This window comes from Sus scrofa, chromosome 2 (genome assembly GCF_054392235.1).
Source record: "Sus scrofa isolate SSC_HxYL_T2T_F1_AM1 chromosome 2, Sscrofa_HxYL_maternal_Yorkshire_Landrace_v2.0, whole genome shotgun sequence".
NCBI classification, from domain to species: Eukaryota; Metazoa; Chordata; class Mammalia; order Artiodactyla; family Suidae; genus Sus; species Sus scrofa.
In genome coordinates this window covers 144472772-144492365 of record NC_139384.1, presented here as the reverse complement: position 1 = coordinate 144492365, position 19594 = coordinate 144472772, and the positions used below count along the sequence as shown (strand labels likewise).

At 38.7% G+C, this 19594-nt stretch overlaps 1 protein-coding gene across 8 annotated transcripts in view; it reads left to right on the top strand.

The window, feature by feature from the left end:
• Positions 1-16035, top strand: part of FNIP1 (folliculin interacting protein 1) — a 135909-nt gene extending 119874 nt beyond the window's left edge. For 6 of the 8 annotated variants that reach the window (XM_021085416.2, XM_021085414.2, XM_085014515.1 and 3 more), the window contains 3 exons: positions 4792-4989; positions 10502-10617; positions 13276-16035. In XM_021085416.2, coding sequence (XP_020941075.2) covers positions 4792-4989; positions 10502-10617; positions 13276-13354 — 393 coding nt within the window. In that variant the 3' untranslated portion in view covers positions 13355-16035. Of the gene's footprint in view, positions 1-4791; positions 5088-5765; positions 6907-10501; positions 10618-13275 lie in introns of those variants that run through there. The other 2 variants (XR_014838763.1, XR_014838762.1) reach the window with 1 other exon arrangement.
• The last annotated feature ends 3559 nt before the right edge of the window (positions 16036-19594 follow it).

Sequence of the window (19594 nt, the reverse complement as noted above, 5' to 3'; positions counted from 1 at the left end):
CCCCCTTGTTTCCTTTAACAGCTCCTGATGTGAGTTTGATCTGGATTATTTTTAATCTCACATTTGAGATTTAGACCCTTCTTTCTTGGGTAACTACTGATGTGAGCTTATTTTCCTTTTTCTTTACCGGGGGGCGGGGGGAGGGAAAGCTTTTAAAGTCTTAGCCTTTTGACTTTTGAATGAGGAGCTATAAAGTTAATTTCTAAACTGATTTGTAACCCTTTAAAAAAATTATCTTTCATAGCACTTTCCCCAGGATCTGTTTAGGCATTTCCTTATGAGGACAATGAATAGACTTCCATCATAATTCTCATCTCCTAAAGATGTCCTCTGCCTTTTTTTTACTTTTGGAAGTAAAATGTAGTTGATTCACACTGCCGTGCCAATTTTTGCTGTACCACAAAGTTGCCCAGTCATACATATATATACTTTGTTTTTCTCATGTTATCGTCCATCAGGTTCTATCCCAAGAGATTGATATAGTTGCCTGTGCTTTACAGTAGGACGTCATTGCTTATCCATTCTAAATGTAATAGTTTGCGTCAACTAACCCAAACTCCCAGTCCATCCCCCTCCCTTCCCCCTCCCCGTGGCAACCACAAGTCTGTTCTCTATGTCTGTTGTATCTGTTTCCGTTCTGTAAATAGGTTTATTTGTGCCATATTTTAGATTCCACATATAAGTTATATGTGGGGGAGTTCCTGTCATGGCGCAGCGGAAATGAATCTGGCTAGGAACCATGAGGTTTCGGGTTCGATCCCTGGCCTCACTCAGTGGGTTAAGGATCTGTTGTTGCCATGAGCTGTGGTGTAGGTCGAAGAAACAGCTCGGATCTGGCATTGCTGTGGCTCTGGCTTTGGCCGGCGGCAGCAGCTCCAATTAGACCCCTAGCCTGGGAATCTCCATATGCTGAGGGTGCGGCCCTAAGAAGACAAAAGACAAAACAAACAAAAAAAAAGTGATATATGGTATTTATCTTTCTGACTTCACTTAGTATGAGAATCTCTAGTTGCATCTGTGACACTGCAAATAGCATTATTTCATTATTTTTTATGGCTAAGTAGTATTCCATTGTAAGTATGTGCCACATCTTCTTAATCTGTTCATCTGTCATTGGACATTTAGGTTGTTTCCATCCCTTGGCTATTGTGAATAGTGCTGCTGTGAACATACAGGTGCATGTATCTTTTTGAATTATAGGTTTGTCCGGTATACCCAGGAGAGGAATTGCTGGATGGTATGATAGTTCTCTTTTTAGTTTTCTCAGGAACCTCCATACTGTCTTCCACAGTGGTTGCCAGCAACAATGTAGGAGGGTTCTCTTTTCTTCATACTCTGTCTAGCAATTGTTATTTGTAGACTTATTAATGACGGCCATTCTGATTGGTGGGGTAGTAACTCACTGTAGTTTTGGATTTCTCTAATAATTAGTGATTTTGAGCATTTTTTTATGTGCCTACTGGCCATTCATATGTCTGCTTTGAAAAAATATCTTTTTAGGTCTTCTGCCCATTTTTTGTTTGAGTTGTTTGTTTTTTTGTTGTTGAGTTGTATGAGTTGTTTATATATTTTGGCGATTAAGCCCTTGGTGGTTACATCATTTGCAGCAATTTTCTCCCATTCTGTAGGTTGTCTTTTTGTTTTCTTTATGGTTTCCTTTGCTGTGCAAAAGCTTGTAAGTTTGATTAGATCCCATTAGTTTGTTTTTGTTTCTATTGCCTTGGTGAACTGACCTAAGAAAACATCTGTATGGCTTGTCAGAGAATATTTTGCCTGTGTTCTCTTCTGAGAGTTTTATGGTGTCATGTCTGTCCTCTGCTTTTGAGAATGGTATCTTCTTTTAACAGTTTTCCATTTTTGTTACTTGATCCTATCTTATTTTTCTTTTATAACCACATAGTAACCTAGTCACCTTCAACTCTGTGACTCCCAGTCACACAGAACCCACTGTTGCCCTCCTTTGGTACTCCAGCACTTGGTTACTGTCTGGTTATGTTAAATACATGTTCACTATGTGAGATAGACCTTACATCTTTAGATGTATACACCATTTCCAAGATTTATTTCAGTAATGAAGCTAATGAATAGAAAAATATTATATCCTTGGTAAGAGTTGAATAAGAAGTATTTGAGTACTATTTTATGGAAACAAATATAAAGTTTAGAGTTCCTGGAGTTCCTGTTGTGACACAGCAGAAGCGAATCCGACTAGGAACCATGAGGTTGTGGGTTCCATCCCGGACCTCTCTTAGTGGGTTAAGGATCCGGTGTTGCTGTGAGCTGTTGTGTAGGTTGCAGATGAGTCTTGGATGTGGTGTTGCTGTGGCTCTGCTGTATGCCCGCAGCAACAGCTCCGATTACACCCCTAGCCTGGGAGCCTCTATATGCTGTGGATGCGGCCCTAAAAAAGACAAAAGCCAAAAAATAATAATAATAATAAAAATAAATAAAGTTTAGAGTTCCATGGAAAGTCTTCACAATGTATCTTTCCAGGCTTTTTGTTTGCTATTCTCTTCTTTTCCTACTTCTCAATATCATTCTTCACAAATTTAGTTATGTACCTCTACCTCTATTTCTGAGTCTTCTCATGATATTCCCTCTTACAGAATTATCTATATTCCTCTCGCATTTTTCACCAGGAATCCTATTCATACTTAAGTGTCATATTGCTGTCCCTCCCACTCTGTGATTCCCAGTAACACAGAACCCACTATTGCCCTCCTCTGGTACTCCAGCACTTGGTTACTGTTTTGTCTATTATACAAGTCTTTTTATAGCTTGGTATATTTATTTTTGTCTCCCTCACAAAATTGTGAGCTTCCTTTTCTTCCTTTACTTATCATTGAGCAAAAAGCCATATTCAAAATGATTATTCGTTAACTGGGCAAAGAGATATTCTTTGGAGGTGCCAAACATAGGTTTATCCAGGAGTAAACTTGCATTCTTGCTATGAAATTGTGGTAACAGTAAAAGTTAGAAAGGAAAAAGGCCATTAGGTTCAAGTGTTTCAGATTATAGTTGATATATCAGTCTTTTTTTTTTTTTTTTAGGGCTGCACCCAAGGCACATGGAAGCTCCCAGGCTAAGAGTCAAATTGGAGCTGCAGCTGCCGACCTACACTTACTGCCACAGCAATTTGGGATCCGAACCACTTTGGCAGCCTACATCACAACTCATGGCAACACCAGATCCTTAACCCATTGAATGAGGCCAATGATCGAACCCGCGTCCTCATGGATGCTAGTCGGGTTCAATGCTGCTGAGCCACGATGGGCACTCCTTTATTTCAGTCTTATTACTGATAATTCATATGACCAGTGGTGAAGAAATCCTTACCTTTGCAAATACAGAAAGATGTTGAAGAAACCAAGTATCTTTCTCATAGTGGTGACAGGTACTAAATTGTCATTTTTGGTGTTATTGTGTAAACCATGGTAAACCAAAGGCATAGCCATATGCGTGAATTCCTTTAATCAGTGAATGTCTGTTAAGGTATAGTGGAAAACTATTTTTAAATTTTCTAATTATAAAAGTATCATTTAGGAGTTTGCTGGTGGGTCAGCAGGTTAAGAGTTCGACGTTGTCACTGATGTGGCCTGGATCAGCGCTGTGGTGCAGACTCAATCCCTGGCCCCAGAACTTACACATGCCAAAGCCATGGCCAAAAAAGGTGTCATTTAGGCGAATGCTTATGATAGAAATTTAAACAATATAAAGTAGAAATCCTTCTATATACTTTTAATATTCTACATAATTCTTCACAAGGATCTTGATGATAAAGAATTTAAGTATTTGCATTCTTTTTTCTGTACCTTTTAATTTAGATATAGTTCTGAAAATTGTTTATTTGTTTTTTTGGGTTTTTGTATTTTGTTGTTTTTTGGTCTTTTTTAGGGCCACACCCGACGAGGAGGGTGGACGTTCCCAGGCTAGGGGTCAAATTGGAACTGCAACCACTGGCCCACACCACAGCCTCAGCAACACGGAATCTGAGCCATGATCATGACCTATGCCACAGCTCATGGCAATGCTGGATCCTTAATCCACTGAGCGAACCCAGGGATCGAACCGTTATCCTCATAGACACTAGTCGGGGTCGTGAATGCTGAGCCACAATGAGGACTCTTAGATCTGAAATGTTAAAAATGTTAACTGGGATGTAATGGGGGTGTGTGTGTGTGTATGACATTTTCCCCCCATGATAGTACCCTTTGATTTGCCTCCTTTTAAGTTGCTACGTCCATACTCTGGTTATACATCATAGTAGAATGTAAAAATATAGTACATGCAGCCTGGAAGGGATAATCAAAGATTGCCTTTGTGGTGCTCAAGCAAATCAGTGCCTGACACTTTGGGGTAGTTAGCACAGAACTTTATTGTTGACTTGTTCATGTGAATTTCTTTCCTACGTATTTGTAAAACGTTTAACTCTTTCAAGGTAAAAACAATTTTTTGTCCAGTTGCCTGACACATTGTTGGCATTTAGTAAATTCAGTGAATGAATAAATGAGTGAATGACAAAAAGACTGGTTAAAATTATGTTATGGATTAAAAATAAAAAGTTCTGGTAGTGATTCTCTGCCTATAGTGATTTCTGTAAGATATCTCATAGAGTATTGTTATTGAATTACTGTACTATTTCATTCTCCACCATCAGGGATTCTTTGGCAGTAGCTCTCAAATTTCATATTCTTTTATTTTGTTTTTGTCTAGTGTCTCTTCCTTGTCTCATTCCGTTACTGTTATCTTTGAAAATTTTGTCGTTAAGATGAATTCTTTTTTCTCCCTCAGCATCCAGTATTGGATGAACCAATAGCAGAAGCTGTCTGTATTATAGCAGATATGGATAAATGGACCGTTCAAGTGGCCAGTAGCCAGAGACGAGTGACTGACAATAAACTGGGAAAGGAAGTATTGGTTTCCAGTCTTGTTTCTAATCTTCTTCAGTCTACTCTTCAGCTTTATAAACATAACTTGTCTCCAAATTTTGTAAGTATGTCTCAGGCTTGAATTACCGTGAACATTTATTTTCTTTTCCTTTTTTTTGTTTTTTTTGTTTGTTTGTTTGTTTTTTTCAGGCCGCACCTGTGGCATATGGAGGTTCCTAGGCTAGGGGTTGCATCGGAGTTGTAGCCATAAGCATAAGCCACAGCCACAGCCACAGCCACAGCCACAGTCACGCTAGATGTGAGCTGCATCCGCAACCTACACCGCAGCTCACAGTATCACCAGCTCCTTGACCCACTGAGGGAGGCCAGGGATTGAACCTACATCCTCCTGGATACTAGTCAGAATTGTTTCTTCTGAGCCACGATGGGAACTCCCTGTGAACATTTCTGATAGCTAATTTAACTCTGTTGTAATCCTATGTTAGCTTCATCATTGTTTGCTGAAAGAGATTGTTATGGACTGAATATTTTTCTTCCCCTAAAATTCTAATGTTGAAGCCATAAGTCCTCAGTGTGATGGTATTTAGAAATGGGCCTTTGGCAAGTAATTAGGATTAGATTAGACTGTGAGAGTGGAACCTTCATTACAGTATTAGTGGCCTTATAAGAAGAGAAAGAGGGAGTTCCCGTCGTGGCGCAGTGGTTAACGAATCCGACGAGGAACCATGAGGTTGCGGGTTTGGTCCCTGCCCTTGCTCAGTGGGTTAATGATCGGTGTTGCCTTGAGCTGTGGTGTAGGTTGCAGATGCGGCTCGGATCCAGTGTTGCTGTGGCTCTGGCATAGGCTGGTGGCTACAGCTCCGATTAGACCCCTAGCCTGGGAACCTCCATATGCCGAGGGAGCGGCCCAAAGAAGTAGCAAAAAAAAAAAAAAAAAAAAAAAAAGAGAGAGAAAGAGAAAAATTGTGCTCTCTGCACCATGTTGCCATGTTGGGACACAGGTAGAAGGTGGCCATCTACCAGCCTCAAAGTTCATTCTCATTAAAACTCGGCTATATGGGTACCTTGATCTCAGACTTCCAGCCTCCAGAACTGTGAGAAAGTAATTTTCTTTTATGTAAGCCATCAAGTCTGTGTTACTTTGTTATGGTAGCCCAAGCTGTCTAAGAAAGGGATATGCCATGTCTGCCTAATCTGTGATTTCAGCAGCTAGAACTTAGTGCCTGACAGTATCATCTGAGATACAGACCTACAACATCCCCAAGCTCTGTGCAGAATACCAGTGCATTCTATATCCTTATTAGTCATGTCAGGACTTTGAATGAGCCCTCTATGTAACGCTGGTAACCGCTTACCGAAGACACCATTTCCAGCTTTCTAGATCCTTTCCTTTTCTTGTTAGGAGAACTGTAATATGGCATAATTAAAAACCTTTGTAGGTCAACATTGTAAAGGCCACATGTGACAAACCCACAGATGACATTATACTGATTGGTGAAAGATTTGAACCTTTTACCCCTAAAAACAGAGACAAAACATGGATCCTCACTTTTACCACTTTTATTCAACATACCTTAGAAAGTCCTAACCAGAACATTTAGACAGAGAAAAGACACAAAAGGCATCCAAAATGGAAAAGAAGAAGTAAAATAAATTTTTTTAGGGCTGCTCCTTCACCTAAGGAAGTAGGCTACATAGCAACTCCAGATCCACGCTGCATCTGTCATCTACACCACAGTGTTTGGTAACACCAGACCCCTAACCCACTGAGCAAGGCCAGGGAAAGACCCCGTGTCCTCATGGATACTAGTCAAGTTCGTTATTACTTAGTCATGGCAGTTACTCACTCCCTAGAAAAAGTAAAATTTATCTCTGCTTGCAGATGTGATCTTATATGTAGAAAACTTAAAGACTGAACTCCAAAAAACTTGATAGAGCTAATAAATGAATTCAGCAAAGATGCAGGACAAATGAGCACACAAAGATATTTGCATTTTATGAATGAACAGTCAGAAAAGGAAATTAACACACTTGCAGGAGTTCCCACTCTGGCACATTGGGTTAAGGATCCAGCTTGTCTCTGTGGCATTGCCAGTTCAATCACCTGCTCAGCACAGCAGATTAAGGATCTGGCATTGCCACAGCTGTGGCTTAGGTTGCAGATGCGGCTCAGATTCTATCCCTGGCCCAGGAACTTCCATATGCTGTGGGCGTGGCTGAAAAAGGGGGGGAAAACACTTAAAGTAGCATAAAAAGAATAATTACTTAGGAATAAATTTAACTATGGAGGCAAAAGACTTTTACCCTGAAAACTACAAAACATCTCTGAAAGAAATTAAAGACAGAAATAAATGAAAAGTCATCTCATGGATTGGCAAACACTATTACTAATAAGATGATAACACTAAGAGCAAAGTTGGAAGACTCAGACCACCCAATTTTAAAACTTATTCCAAAGTGACAATAATCAAAACAGTGTAGTAGTAGCATAAGGACAGACTTACAGATCAATAGACTGTAGTATTCCCTAAATAAATCCTCAACCATATCATCAATTTTTTTTTTTTTTTTTTTTTTTTTTTGCTTCACCTATGGCACATGGAAGTTCCTGGGCAGGGCTGAGCCACTGCAGTGACAGTGCTGAATCCTTAACCCGCTGCACCACAAGGGAACTCTCATGGTGAAATAATTTTTGATAAGGATGCCACCACTATTCAAAGGGGAAAGGAGTCTTTTCAGCAAATAATGCTGAGAAAACTGGATATCCATATACAAAAGATTAAAGTTGAACTCTTTACACCACATACAAAAATGAACTCAAATTTATGTAAATTTAAACCTAAACTTAAGTGCTAAGACTATAACACTCTTTAAAGAAAACATAGGGGATAATCTTCATGATACTCCGTTTAGCAGTTATTCTTCAGAATTGACATCAAAAGCACAGGCAGTAAGGGAAAAATTGAGGCTTCGTCCCCCTAAAAACTTTTGTGTATCAAAGGACACTATCAACAGAGTGAAAAGACAACAGGAGGAACAGGAGAAAAATACTTGGTAATCAAATATCTGAAAAGAGATTTATTACCCAGAATACACAAAGAACTCCTCCAACTCCACAACAGCAAAGAAACAACTCAAAAAGTAAGCAAAGGACTTGAGTAGGCATTTCTTTTTTCTTTTTTTTCTTTTTTTTTTTTTTTTTTTTTGGTCTTTTTGCCTTTTCTAGGGCCGCTCCCGCAGCATATGGAAGTTCCCAGGCTAGGGATCTAAGCCAAGCTATAGCTGCCTGCCTGAGCCAGAGCCACAGCCACAGCAACGTGGGATCCGAGCCGCATCTCCGGCCCACACCACAGCTCACCGCAACACCAGAGCCTTAACCCACTGAGCAAGGCCAGGGATCGAACTTGCAACCTCATGGTTCCTAGTCGGATTCGTTAACCACTGAGCCATGACGGGAACTCCAAGTAGGCATTTCTTTAAAGAGGATATACAAATGGCCAGTAAGCACATATGAACATATTTAACATCTTTTTGTCATTAGGAAGATGCAAATTGAAACCACAGTGAGATATTCCTTCATAGCTGGAAGGATAGAAATGATCCAACAAAACCTGTGTATCGCAAATATTGGCGAGGATGTGGAGAAATTGGAACCCTTGAACATTGCTGGTGGGAATGTAAAATGGCAGCCCACAGCTGCTGTGGAAAACAGTTTGGCAGTTCCTCAGAAAGTTTAACATTGTGTTGTCATGTGATCCAGCAAGCCTGCTTCTAGATTTACACTCAAAACTATTGACTGCAGGGAACTGAAACAGTAGTTTCCTAATGTTCAAAGCAGGATTATTCGCAATAGCCAAAATTGGAAACAACTTGTGTCCATCAACAAATGAAGTGTAATACATAGATTGAATATTTCAGCCATAAAGAGGAATGAAATTCTAATACATGATGTAATTTGCATGGACCCTTATGCTAAGTGAAATAAGCAAAATACGAAAGGACAAACATTGTGTGGTCCCACTCATGTGAGTTATTTAAAATAGGCACATTCATAGAAACAGAAAGTAGATAAAGATTACCAGAGGTGCGGTGAAGGAGGGAATGAAGTTATTGTATACTGGGCACAAAGTTTCTGTTTGGCATAATGAAAAAAAGTTCTGGAAATGAATTGTGATGATGCATATATTGTGAATGTACTTAATGCCATTGAATTGTATACCTAAAAAGGGGTAATATGATAACTTGTATTTTTATATAGTGTAGATATATATAAATTTTTTAATAGACATATATTTTATAAATATTTTCCTTTTCACTTAAGGCATTTTCAGCCTGCATGAGCATTAGACTAAAAACATACACTACAAAATAATATATGTGAATAAATCCACTCAGTTATGTTTTTTTGAGAAGAAAATATGTTTTTATTGAAGATTTAACAGGTGATCTTCATTACATTAGAAAAGGAATACTCTGCAAGAATTCAATGTTTTAACAGCTGCACCTCCATGCTTTTTTCTCAAACATATAGGAAGCATCAATTTGCATGAAGAATCACTTATTTCAATAAATTGAGCAAGTTGATTGACAATAAATATTAGTTTTTAATGTTCTAGTTTAGAAACATTTCTCTAAACTTTATAGATAGTTCTTTTTAAGGACTGCTTTCTGTAGGAGAATGCAGCCTTTCTCTTGTAAATACATTTGTAATGTATTGATTTATAAGTGTTATACTTAGCAAATTTGGAATAAAAATATATATTTTAAAGTTGTGGATATAGATAGTGGTGATAGTTGCACGACAATTCATGCTTAATGCCTCTCAGCTGTACACTTAAAATGGTTAAAATGGTAACTTATATTTAAAATGGTACTATTTTATGTATTTTTAAAAAACCTCTGTACACTCTAAACTTTTGATGTGAGCTAGAGAAGGTTTACACTTCTTCAGCTAAAATTACATGTTTAAAAATATGCTCTACGGAGTTCCCGTCGTGGCGCAGTGGTTAACGAATCCGACTAGGAACCATGAGGTTGCGGGTTCGGTCCCTGCCCTTGCTCAGTGGGTTAACGATCCTGTGTTGCCGTGAGCTGTGGTGTAGGTTGCAGGCGCGGCTCGGATCCCGAGTTGCTGTGGCTCTGGCGTAGGCCGGTGGCTACAGCTCCGATTCAACCCCTAGCCTGGGAACCTCCATATGCCACGGGAGCGGCCCAAGAAATAGCAACAACAACAACAACAACAACAAAAAAGACAAAAGACAAAAAAAAAAAAAAAAAAAAAAATATGCTCTAGGAGTGCCTGCCCTGGCACAATGGGTTAAGAATCCGACTGCAACAGCTCGGGTCGCTGTGGAGGTGCATATTCAATCCCTGGCCTAATGCAGTGGCCTAAAGGATCTGGCATTGCTGCAGCTTCGTGTAGGTTGCAGCTGTGGCTGGAATTCAATCCCTGGCCTGGGAACTTGCGTATTCCATGGGTATAGCCATAAAAATTTTAAAAACTCCAAATTTTAGTTTACGTTGGAATAACTAAATAGAATTGTCTAAACATAATGCTTTGGAATTTACCAGTACATTTTCTGAATTGGTTCTTGGTTTCCTCCTCACTGCAGTGTGTAATGCATCTTGAAGACCGATTGCAAGAGCTATACTTCAAGAGCAAAATGCTATCTGAGTACCTAAGGGGGCAGATGCGTGTTCATGTCAAGGAGCTGGGAGTGGTTCTAGGGTATGTTCCTGATTTCTTTTCTGACTTTGCTTTCTCATTGCACTGTCTTTATTTAGGCAAGGAATAGTCCTCTGAATTGCCTTTTTTTTTTAAGTGTTTTGTAAGAAGTTGTATACTCTTTTTTGCTCTGTACAATGTAAAAGCAGATCGCTGTCCTAATTAATCTAAAAGACATGGTCCCTTGTGCAGTTACAGTAAGTTGAGAATATAGTTGATAAAAATGAATTAAAATCTTAATTTTTGCACTAGAAAAAAATAACTATTCATTTTTATTTATTAAATATGTTATAAACTCATCATTCCCAGCATCTGTTCTCCCATCTACATAAGCTGAATGAAGTAATGGCAGTTTATGGTCGATATAATACATTATCAACGTATTACTCCTTCCCCATTATCTACATATTGTCTTTATACTCTGCAGTTATGCCTGGGAAGAAGCTAGTTTATCTGAAATGCTAACTGAAGGATGAATAGGAAATTGATGAGAGGCATACTATAGCCCCTTTCATTGTGTTCTGTGGCCACCTTTTTGGGTGGGTGGGTGTGTGTGTGTGTGTGTAAGAGAAAGGAAATTATTTCTTGAAATGCTGGTTGAATAACTAAAACAAGATACAGGGTTTGTCTAATTGAGTTTTTATAAAGGGAAAAAGCCAACATCAGTGAGTTGGTACTGTGTGTCTGAAACCAAATTAAATTCTTTGATTAATGTTATTCCTCGCTATCCAGATTGGAAATAGATGATTCTCTGTGTGTAATGCCTTAATTTTTAAAAAATGTAAATTGACTTTTTAAAGTTTATATATATAATATATATATAATTAATATAATCAAAGTTTACTGTGCATTTTGGCATTAAGTGAAAAGTAGGTCATCAACTTCCATTCCTCATCCAAACACGGTTAATGGATTGTTTTTTTAATAGAATTTTTAAAAGTATAGGATAGGAGTTCCCGTCGTGGCGCAGTGGTTAACGAATCCGACTAGGAACCATGAGGTTGCGGGTTCGGTCCCTGCCCTTGCTAAGTGGGTTAATGATCTGGCGTTGCCGTGAGCTGTGGTGTAGGTTGCAGACGCGACTCGGATCCCGCGTTGCTGTGGCCCTGGTGTAGGCTGGTGGCTACAGCTCCGATTCAACCCCTAGCCTGGGAACCTCCATATGCCGTGGGAGCGGCCCAAGAAATAGCAGCAGCAACAACAACAAAAAGACAAAAGACAAAAAAAAAAAAAAAAAAAAAGTATAGGATAAAAAATTGGTTTATACTCTGTATATCATGTGCAACCTGCCTTTCAGTATATCTTGAATGGTTTTTCATTTAAGCACATACCACACATACTGATCTTTTTTTTTTTTTTTTTTTTGTCTTTTGTCTTTTTAGTGCTGCACCCTAGGCATATGGAGGTTCCCAGGATAGGAGCTGAATTGGAGCTATTGCTGCCGGCCTACGCCAGAGCCTCAGCAATGCCAAATCTGAGCCATGTCTGCGACCCACACCACAGCTCATGGCAACACCAGATCCTTAACCCGCTGAGCGAGGCCAGAGATCAAACCCGCAACCTCCTGGTTCCTAGTTGGATTGTTTCCGCTATGCCAATATGGGAACTCCCTGATCTATATAATTTTTAATAGCTGTTTTGCATTCCACAGTATGGTAGAATTTAGATTATTTTCAGTTTTTTGCTATTATAAATCATGTTGAAATAAATATAAACATTTGAAGTTTGTAGGATAAATTCTTTGAAGTAAAATTTTTGAATTAAAGGGCGTGTGTATTAAATTGTTGATAGATTTTTTTTTTTTTTAGGTCCGTACCCATGGCATAAGGAAGTTCCCAGGCTAGATGTCCAATTGAAGCTACAGCTGCCAGACTACAGCCATAGCAGTGCAGAATCCGATCCACGTCTGCAGCCTACACCACAATGGCAGTGCCGGATCCTTAGCCCACTGAGTGCAGCCAGGGATCGAACCCACCTCCTTATGGATATTAGTCTCGTTCGTTAACCACTGAGCCATGACGGGAACTCCAAATTGTTGATAGATATTGATAATTTATTTTGACTGGTAATGGTAAATACTATTCAGAAAGTATGATTATAAATTATCACAAACAGTAGAAAGCACACTCCTCCTATTACTGTTTATTACCAAACTGTTTAATCTTGTCCAAGCTACTAGTTGAAAAACAGAATCTGAATTTTTTGATTTATTATCCAACCTTGAGTGAGTCTGCGTAACTTTTTAAATATTTTTTGGACATTTTTCTTTTCCTATAAATTATTTGTGGTAGGATGTATTTTTAAGAAGCTTCCATTACTTTTTCCCATTACATCTTATAGAAACATTTGTATCCAAAACAACATGGATGCACACTATTCTGTTAATATACTATACAGTATTTCTTAGATATTGTCCCTTTCCCTGTTGCATGGGCCATCAGCAGATCCGCATTGGGTTTCAGAGTTCTTCTTTTTTAAAGATCTTTGGTTATTGTTTTTACTTACTGACATCAGCTCTCTTGCTCTTTTCCTAATGGCCCAAATAGCCTAGCTCCTTGACTGTTAATGTATAGTAACTTTACAGGTGCAGTCCTTGCCTGTAGGACTCATGTACTAGGTACAGAAAACCTAACTGAAAATTTTTTTTTCTCTTAATTTCAGGATTGAATCCAGTGATCTTCCTCTTCTGGCCGCTGTAGCAAGCACTCACTCTCCATATGTTGCTCAGATACTACTTTAACATCAAAGCTGTTAGAAATTAATTTTGGTGGAAGATTGAGTATAATAAACCAAGGAAGCAATCACAACATGCATTTATAGCAATTTTTTTTTCTGTTAGACTTCCATCTGAATGAGTCAGGCACCTGGGTTTTCTGCATGGCAGTGCATATTGTGTGATCATTGGATGGCTTTTTCCTTCTGATTGGACTTTTGGGTGGTGGTAGATTTTTAACCACGTGAAACTAAGAACAGCACAAATAATTTGGGGGAAAAGCATTTGAAGAAGCCAAAGTGTAACTTCTAAGTTTCTACTACGTTAATAACAGTGAGAAATTTCCTCATGATCACTACAGTGTTGCCGCAGCTCATAAGTAGCAACAGATATTTCATGATTAAAATGGCTCAGAAATAGTCATTTCCTTTGTTTTAATCCTTTATTTCTAAGGTACAGAGATCTATAAAACCTTGATTTTATTTGTTTTTCAGTTCACAATAGCTAATTTCTAGGTATTTCTCCAAGTATTTTAAACAGCTTGTTAATTATAATAAACTTGGAATATTGCATTTGAATCTATGTTATGTTATTCACCAAGTGTACATATGTATCTATTTTTTAAAAAAAGCAGAGGTAGAAATACAAGATTGGTAAACATGCCTTTTTAAAAAATGTATTTTCAACTAGTATTAATTGTATATAATGTTGAAATGTTACTTTCTGGTGATTTTTCTGTTTCACACACCCTAAAATATAAGTAAAGCCAATCTTTTTTTAAGGCCGAGGAATGTAGATTCCCAAAATAAGAATACTACTTTATACCACTTGTTTTGTTTGTAAGTATAAGCTAATTCTTATAAATGTTAATATTTACATATTTGCATCTAATTTAATAAATTAAAATTAGGATTAAAAATTGCACCAAAGCATTGGCGAAAGTAATACTATAATCTTTAAAAGTGCTCAGGTAACCGAGGCCCTTGCTTTCGGTATCAGCCCTTCTTGAACCCATAGGAACTGAATATTTGTTTTACTGCTTCATAATGTTCAATTTACACTAATAAAACTTACTAACTCTTAAAATTACTCTTTCTCTACTAGCCTCTCCCTTTCGAAAATTTCAACTTTTCAGTTAATTGTTTTTGTATATACTCTAGAGTGTTGTGAGAAAGGCTACTATGGAACCAAACTCTTGTAAGTAATGTAAATAGAAAGATGGGTAGGTAAAGTTTTCAGTATGCTCTACTACCTCAGTTTACTTGAAAATACTACATTATAGCTTAGCCTTTACTTATCTGGTCTCTGATGCTTTTAATACTAGAAGTGAATCTGGCTTCTGCTTTCATGAACTATTTTTATCATAATTAATTGATTAGCTTAAAAAGAGAAAACCACTTGCTGATTCTGTACTAAGTACATTTAGTTTATAATGCATCCATCCTTGCTATTTCAGTTTTCAGTAATTAAGGAAGATTTCTGTGGTTTGTTTAGTCTTTGACCTTCAGTTTATAGCATTGGGTCACGTTTTGCCTTGTTCTTTTCATACTCAAGAAATCTCCAACCAGACTAAGAAGAAATGGTTATTTTAATGGAATGTAAACCTGAAATTGGTGTACTTTGCAATCAGTTTGGCCTCTGTGTCCTAGCAGCTGGTCCTAGTTAGTATCTGAGTCTCCCATGGATGACTTGCTGTCAAAGAGTGTTTATGGATATATTTTCTTTGGCTTAATTTTTTTATTCTATTCATTAACAAAATTCTTCTCTCATCTATTGTTTGGAATTCCATGAATCATTTTGCTTGGCAGAAATCAGAATATAGAAAAGATCATATTTGGGTCACTGTATTTTTTTTTTCTTTTCTTTTCGTATTTCAGGATATGTAGCAGGTGGGCCATGTCATGTTATTTTTTAAATCAATCATTAAACTATTCGCAGTCCCATCTATTTGAAATCTGTAATAAATTATCATTTAGAAATTCTAGTCTGCAATAAATGGATGGCTCATTCTACTGTTATTCTTAAAACTAAGCTTTGCTTGGAAGGAAAAGGCCTGGAGTTTCTTATAGAATCGTCAATTCTTCCAGAATCTCTGAGTCTTCTAATTTGCAGTCCTTTTGTAATCTCTGCTCCGTTCCATCAGCGTCATTCTTTCGTTATACAAAGCCCCAGGGATGAACTGCTACTTCTTTAAAGTGTAGTCATTATAATGAGTGTGAAAAGAGTTTTGGCCTGTTCAAAAAATAGTGTTTTCAACTTCTTATGGTACAGACAGGTATGTGTTACATATATTAAAAGCCTGTTTGTTTTAACAGGAAATGAAAAAGGGATCTTCTGTGTTATAGATTTAAAACTAATTTTTCCTGTGTATAAACTAATTGGTTTGATTTTAAATATTCCTGGCTTTTATTAATATGTCTTAATTTTGAGTTTGAAAGTGCAATAAACATACTGGCACAGATTTCATTTTGTTGCAGTTGGCATACACTGGGGATGATCACTTAAAAAAAAAGATTTTACACAATGCTTACATCTGGTAGATGTCTTATGAGATTGTTCTGCTTCTTCTAAGTTATTTAGTTGGTGGGAGATGTAAAATGTAAATACTTGTTCCTTGTTCTGTATACATTTCTCAAATGTACGCCTGTATTATAATACCCTCCCAATTCTAGGGGATATTTGTGCAATAAATTCACTTGTCAATTTGATGGATGATTTTGGTCTTTTTTTTCCACATGTTATATAAGGTATATGTAACATCATGGACTGTGGTGCCCGCCCATCTAGATTCTTTTCCCAGGTGTGATACTTCTAGGCATGTGACCTTGTTCATAACATCCTTCTCTAATCCTAAATTTCTGTACTGGTAATTTAGTAGAATCTACTTTATGAGGTTGTTGTAAGAATCAAGTGAAATAATGAACCTCAAGAATTTATCTTGTCTCAATGCTTGGAACATCCAAAAGCTCAGTAATTGGGGGATGGGGCTACTATTAACAGATAATCTGTCCAGCTTCTCTTCTACAGGCCCTATATATGTTTTACTATGGGAAAAATTTAGTGTATATTCTTTTGAGTAAAATACAGTGACAAAAAGTATATGGTGTATTCTAACATTTGGTGTATCTTCATGATAACAAAATGAGAATTTCTTTAAATACGTTTATGAAAAACAAACTGAAAAGCAGTCACTTAAAACCCAGAAGCCATGTAAACCTGTTAAGAAAAGAACTTTGTATATAATAAAAAATTGCTACTCTCTTCACAATTTAAAAACCGCCATCTAATCCTGTTCTGTTCATGGATTTGCATGTTGCTCTGAGGAAGTCTGTCTTTTTCATCTGCATTGTAGGGAAGTCAACTCTCCATCAATCCTTTGCGTTTACTCTGCAGTAGAGATTCAACCTTGAGTAGGCTGTTGGGGAATTGCCTTACTCACTTTAGGTAGATTTGGGCAGAGTTATGCCAGCAGGCAGGATTAGGCCAGGGGTTTTTCTCAGTGCCTGTTTTTATGTCATTTTACATTTATCTCTCTCAATAGTGAGACTAAGTGCAATATTTTAAGGCAGAGAGGACGTCTTAAGTATTTGGGAAGCATTTATCAGGTATTTGAGAGGTTTATAATTACCTGTGTTTACATGTGTGCTATTTTCTGATAAAAATTTAGAGAAATTTTGCAGTATTTCTAAAAGTCATAGATTTTTCTAATCAGAAACTGAAATACAGAGAATTTTTTTTTCTCTTTTTTAGGGCTTCCTGTGGCATATGGAAGTTTCCAGGCTAGGGGCCAAATTGGAGCTGCAACTGTAGGCCTATGCCATAGTCACAGCAGTTTGGGATCCAAGCCACGACTGCAACCTGCACCACAACTCACAGCAACAGTGGATCTCTGACCCCCTTAGCAAGGCCAGGGATCAAACCTGCATCCTCATGGATACTAGTCAGATTTGTTTCCATTGCACCACAACGGGAACTCCCACCCTTTTTTTTCTTTTTCTTTTTTTTAGGGCCACACTGACAGCATATGGAAGTTTCCAGGCTAGGGCCATATCCCACAGCAACACGGGATCCAAACCACATCTGTTACCTATGCTGCAGCTTGTGGCAACGCCAGCTCCTTAACTCCCTGAGCGAGGCCAGGGATCAAACCCACAGCTTCATAGATGGTAGTCTGACTGACACTCTTTTTTTTGGGGGGGGGGGTCTTTTTTAGGGCCCTACCTGCAGCATATAGGAAATGGAGCTGTAGCCACTGGCCTACAGCACAGGCACAGCAGCACAGGATCTGAGCTGTATCTGTGACCTACACTACAGCTCACGGCAGTGCTGGATCCTTAACCCACTGAGCGAGGTCAAGAATCGAACCTGTGTCCTCATGGATGCTATTCAGATTTGTCTCCACTGAGGCACAACAGGAACTTTGGAAATACAGAGAATTTAATCTGAGGTCCTGCAGTCTTTTCTGTCCCACAAGGATGTTTCCAACTGGGATGCAGTGACAAACATAAAAACACTTGAGATTTTTTCATCTTTGCCATTGTAGTAAGTAGGGGTGGGATGACAAGTGGGACTAAATATGACCTGAAGGTGCACTCGGGGCTGAGAAATTGAAACTCTGAGTGAGAAGGACCTAGGCAGATAGAAAAGGGGGAGGTTGGAGCGTGTAGTGCTTCCTGTCCTTGCTTTGTAGTGCGGGCTGTTTCCTTGGCCTTGTTTGGCCCAGATTTAAGATTTGAGACTTCCTAAAGAAAGGAAAATAGCAGCAGTCCAAAAGAGGTTTTTAAAGAATCTGTGAAATTCCCACCCCATTATTTTGTTAGGAGAACTTTGGTGGGGCTATTGGTCTAAAGCATGTCTCAGGTCAGAGGCTTTCTTGCCCACACCCCAATATTTGGTCCATTTATAATATTTCCTTTAAAAGAGATTCTCCTTCTGGTAAAAGTATGAGTCTAGACCAGTCCCTTCAACAGGTTGCAGACAGCCGTCTGCCCAAGTTGACACTATATGATTAGATCTCCAATAGATATACCTGTATTTACTCTAAGGGGAATATTAAATTGAAGAGATTTGAGAGTCCTTCTCTCCAAGTGATTTTTCCCCACCTTTTAGGGCTGTACCCATGGCACATGGAAGTTCCCAGGCTAGGGGTTAAATCGGAGCTACAGCTGCCAGCCTACACCACAGCCACAGCAACTCAGGATCAGAAACAGCAGAGCTCCTGGCAACACTGGATCCTTAACCCACTGAGCAAGGCCAGGGATCAAACCGAGCTCACAACCTCATGGATCCTAATTGGGTTTGTTACTGCTGAGCCATGACAGGAACTCCCCCAAGTGATTATTTTAACACAGACAACCCAAAAACATGTCTTCATATTCACCTCAGCACTCAAAGTAGGATTATTGATAAAAGCAGTGTTGCCTAAATTGTCTCAAGGGGAATGATGTTGTTGAAGTATAAACATAAGGAAGATATTATTTCCTTAAGAAACTTGTGTTGCCACTCTCATGTCACACATTTGGCCCAGCATTCACAAGTCGGATGCTTCACCATGTCACGGGTCTAGAATTAAGATGGGTCAGATGGGAGTTCTCATTGTGGCTTACTGAATTAAGAACCTGATTAGGGAGTTCCCATCGTGGCGCAGTGGTTAACGAATCCGATTAGGAACCATGAGGTTTCGGGTTCGACCCCTGGCCTTGCTCAGTGGGTTAACAATCCAGCGTTGCCGTGAGCTGTGGTGTAGGTTGCAGACGGCTCGGATCCCGTGTTGCTGTGTCTCTGGCATAGGCCGGCAGGTACAGCTCCAATTAGACCCCTAGCCTGGGAACCTCCATATGCCGCAGGAGCGGCCCAAGAAATGGCAAAAAGACAAAAAAAAAAAAAAAACAAAAAAAACCCTATTAGTATCCATAAGGATGCGGTTTTAATCCCTGGCCTTGCTCAGTGGGTTAAGGATCAGGCATTGCCATGCGCTGTGGCATAGGTCTCAGATGAAGCTCAGATCCTGTGTTGCTGTGGCTGTGGTGTAGCCAGCAGCTATAACTACCCCTAGCCTGGGAGCTTCCATATGCTGCACACGTGGCCCTAAAAAGCAAAAAAAAAAAAAGACCAATCCAGAACCTGACATAGTTTAAAGTGGTTTTCAAACATAGTAAATCAACTGTACTTCAATAAAACTTAAGAAAAGAGTGCTCTTAACTTCTGTCTTTTTGTTGGCTTGCTGTTCTGCAAAGATGGCCATATGATTATGTCTGCCTGATGAGC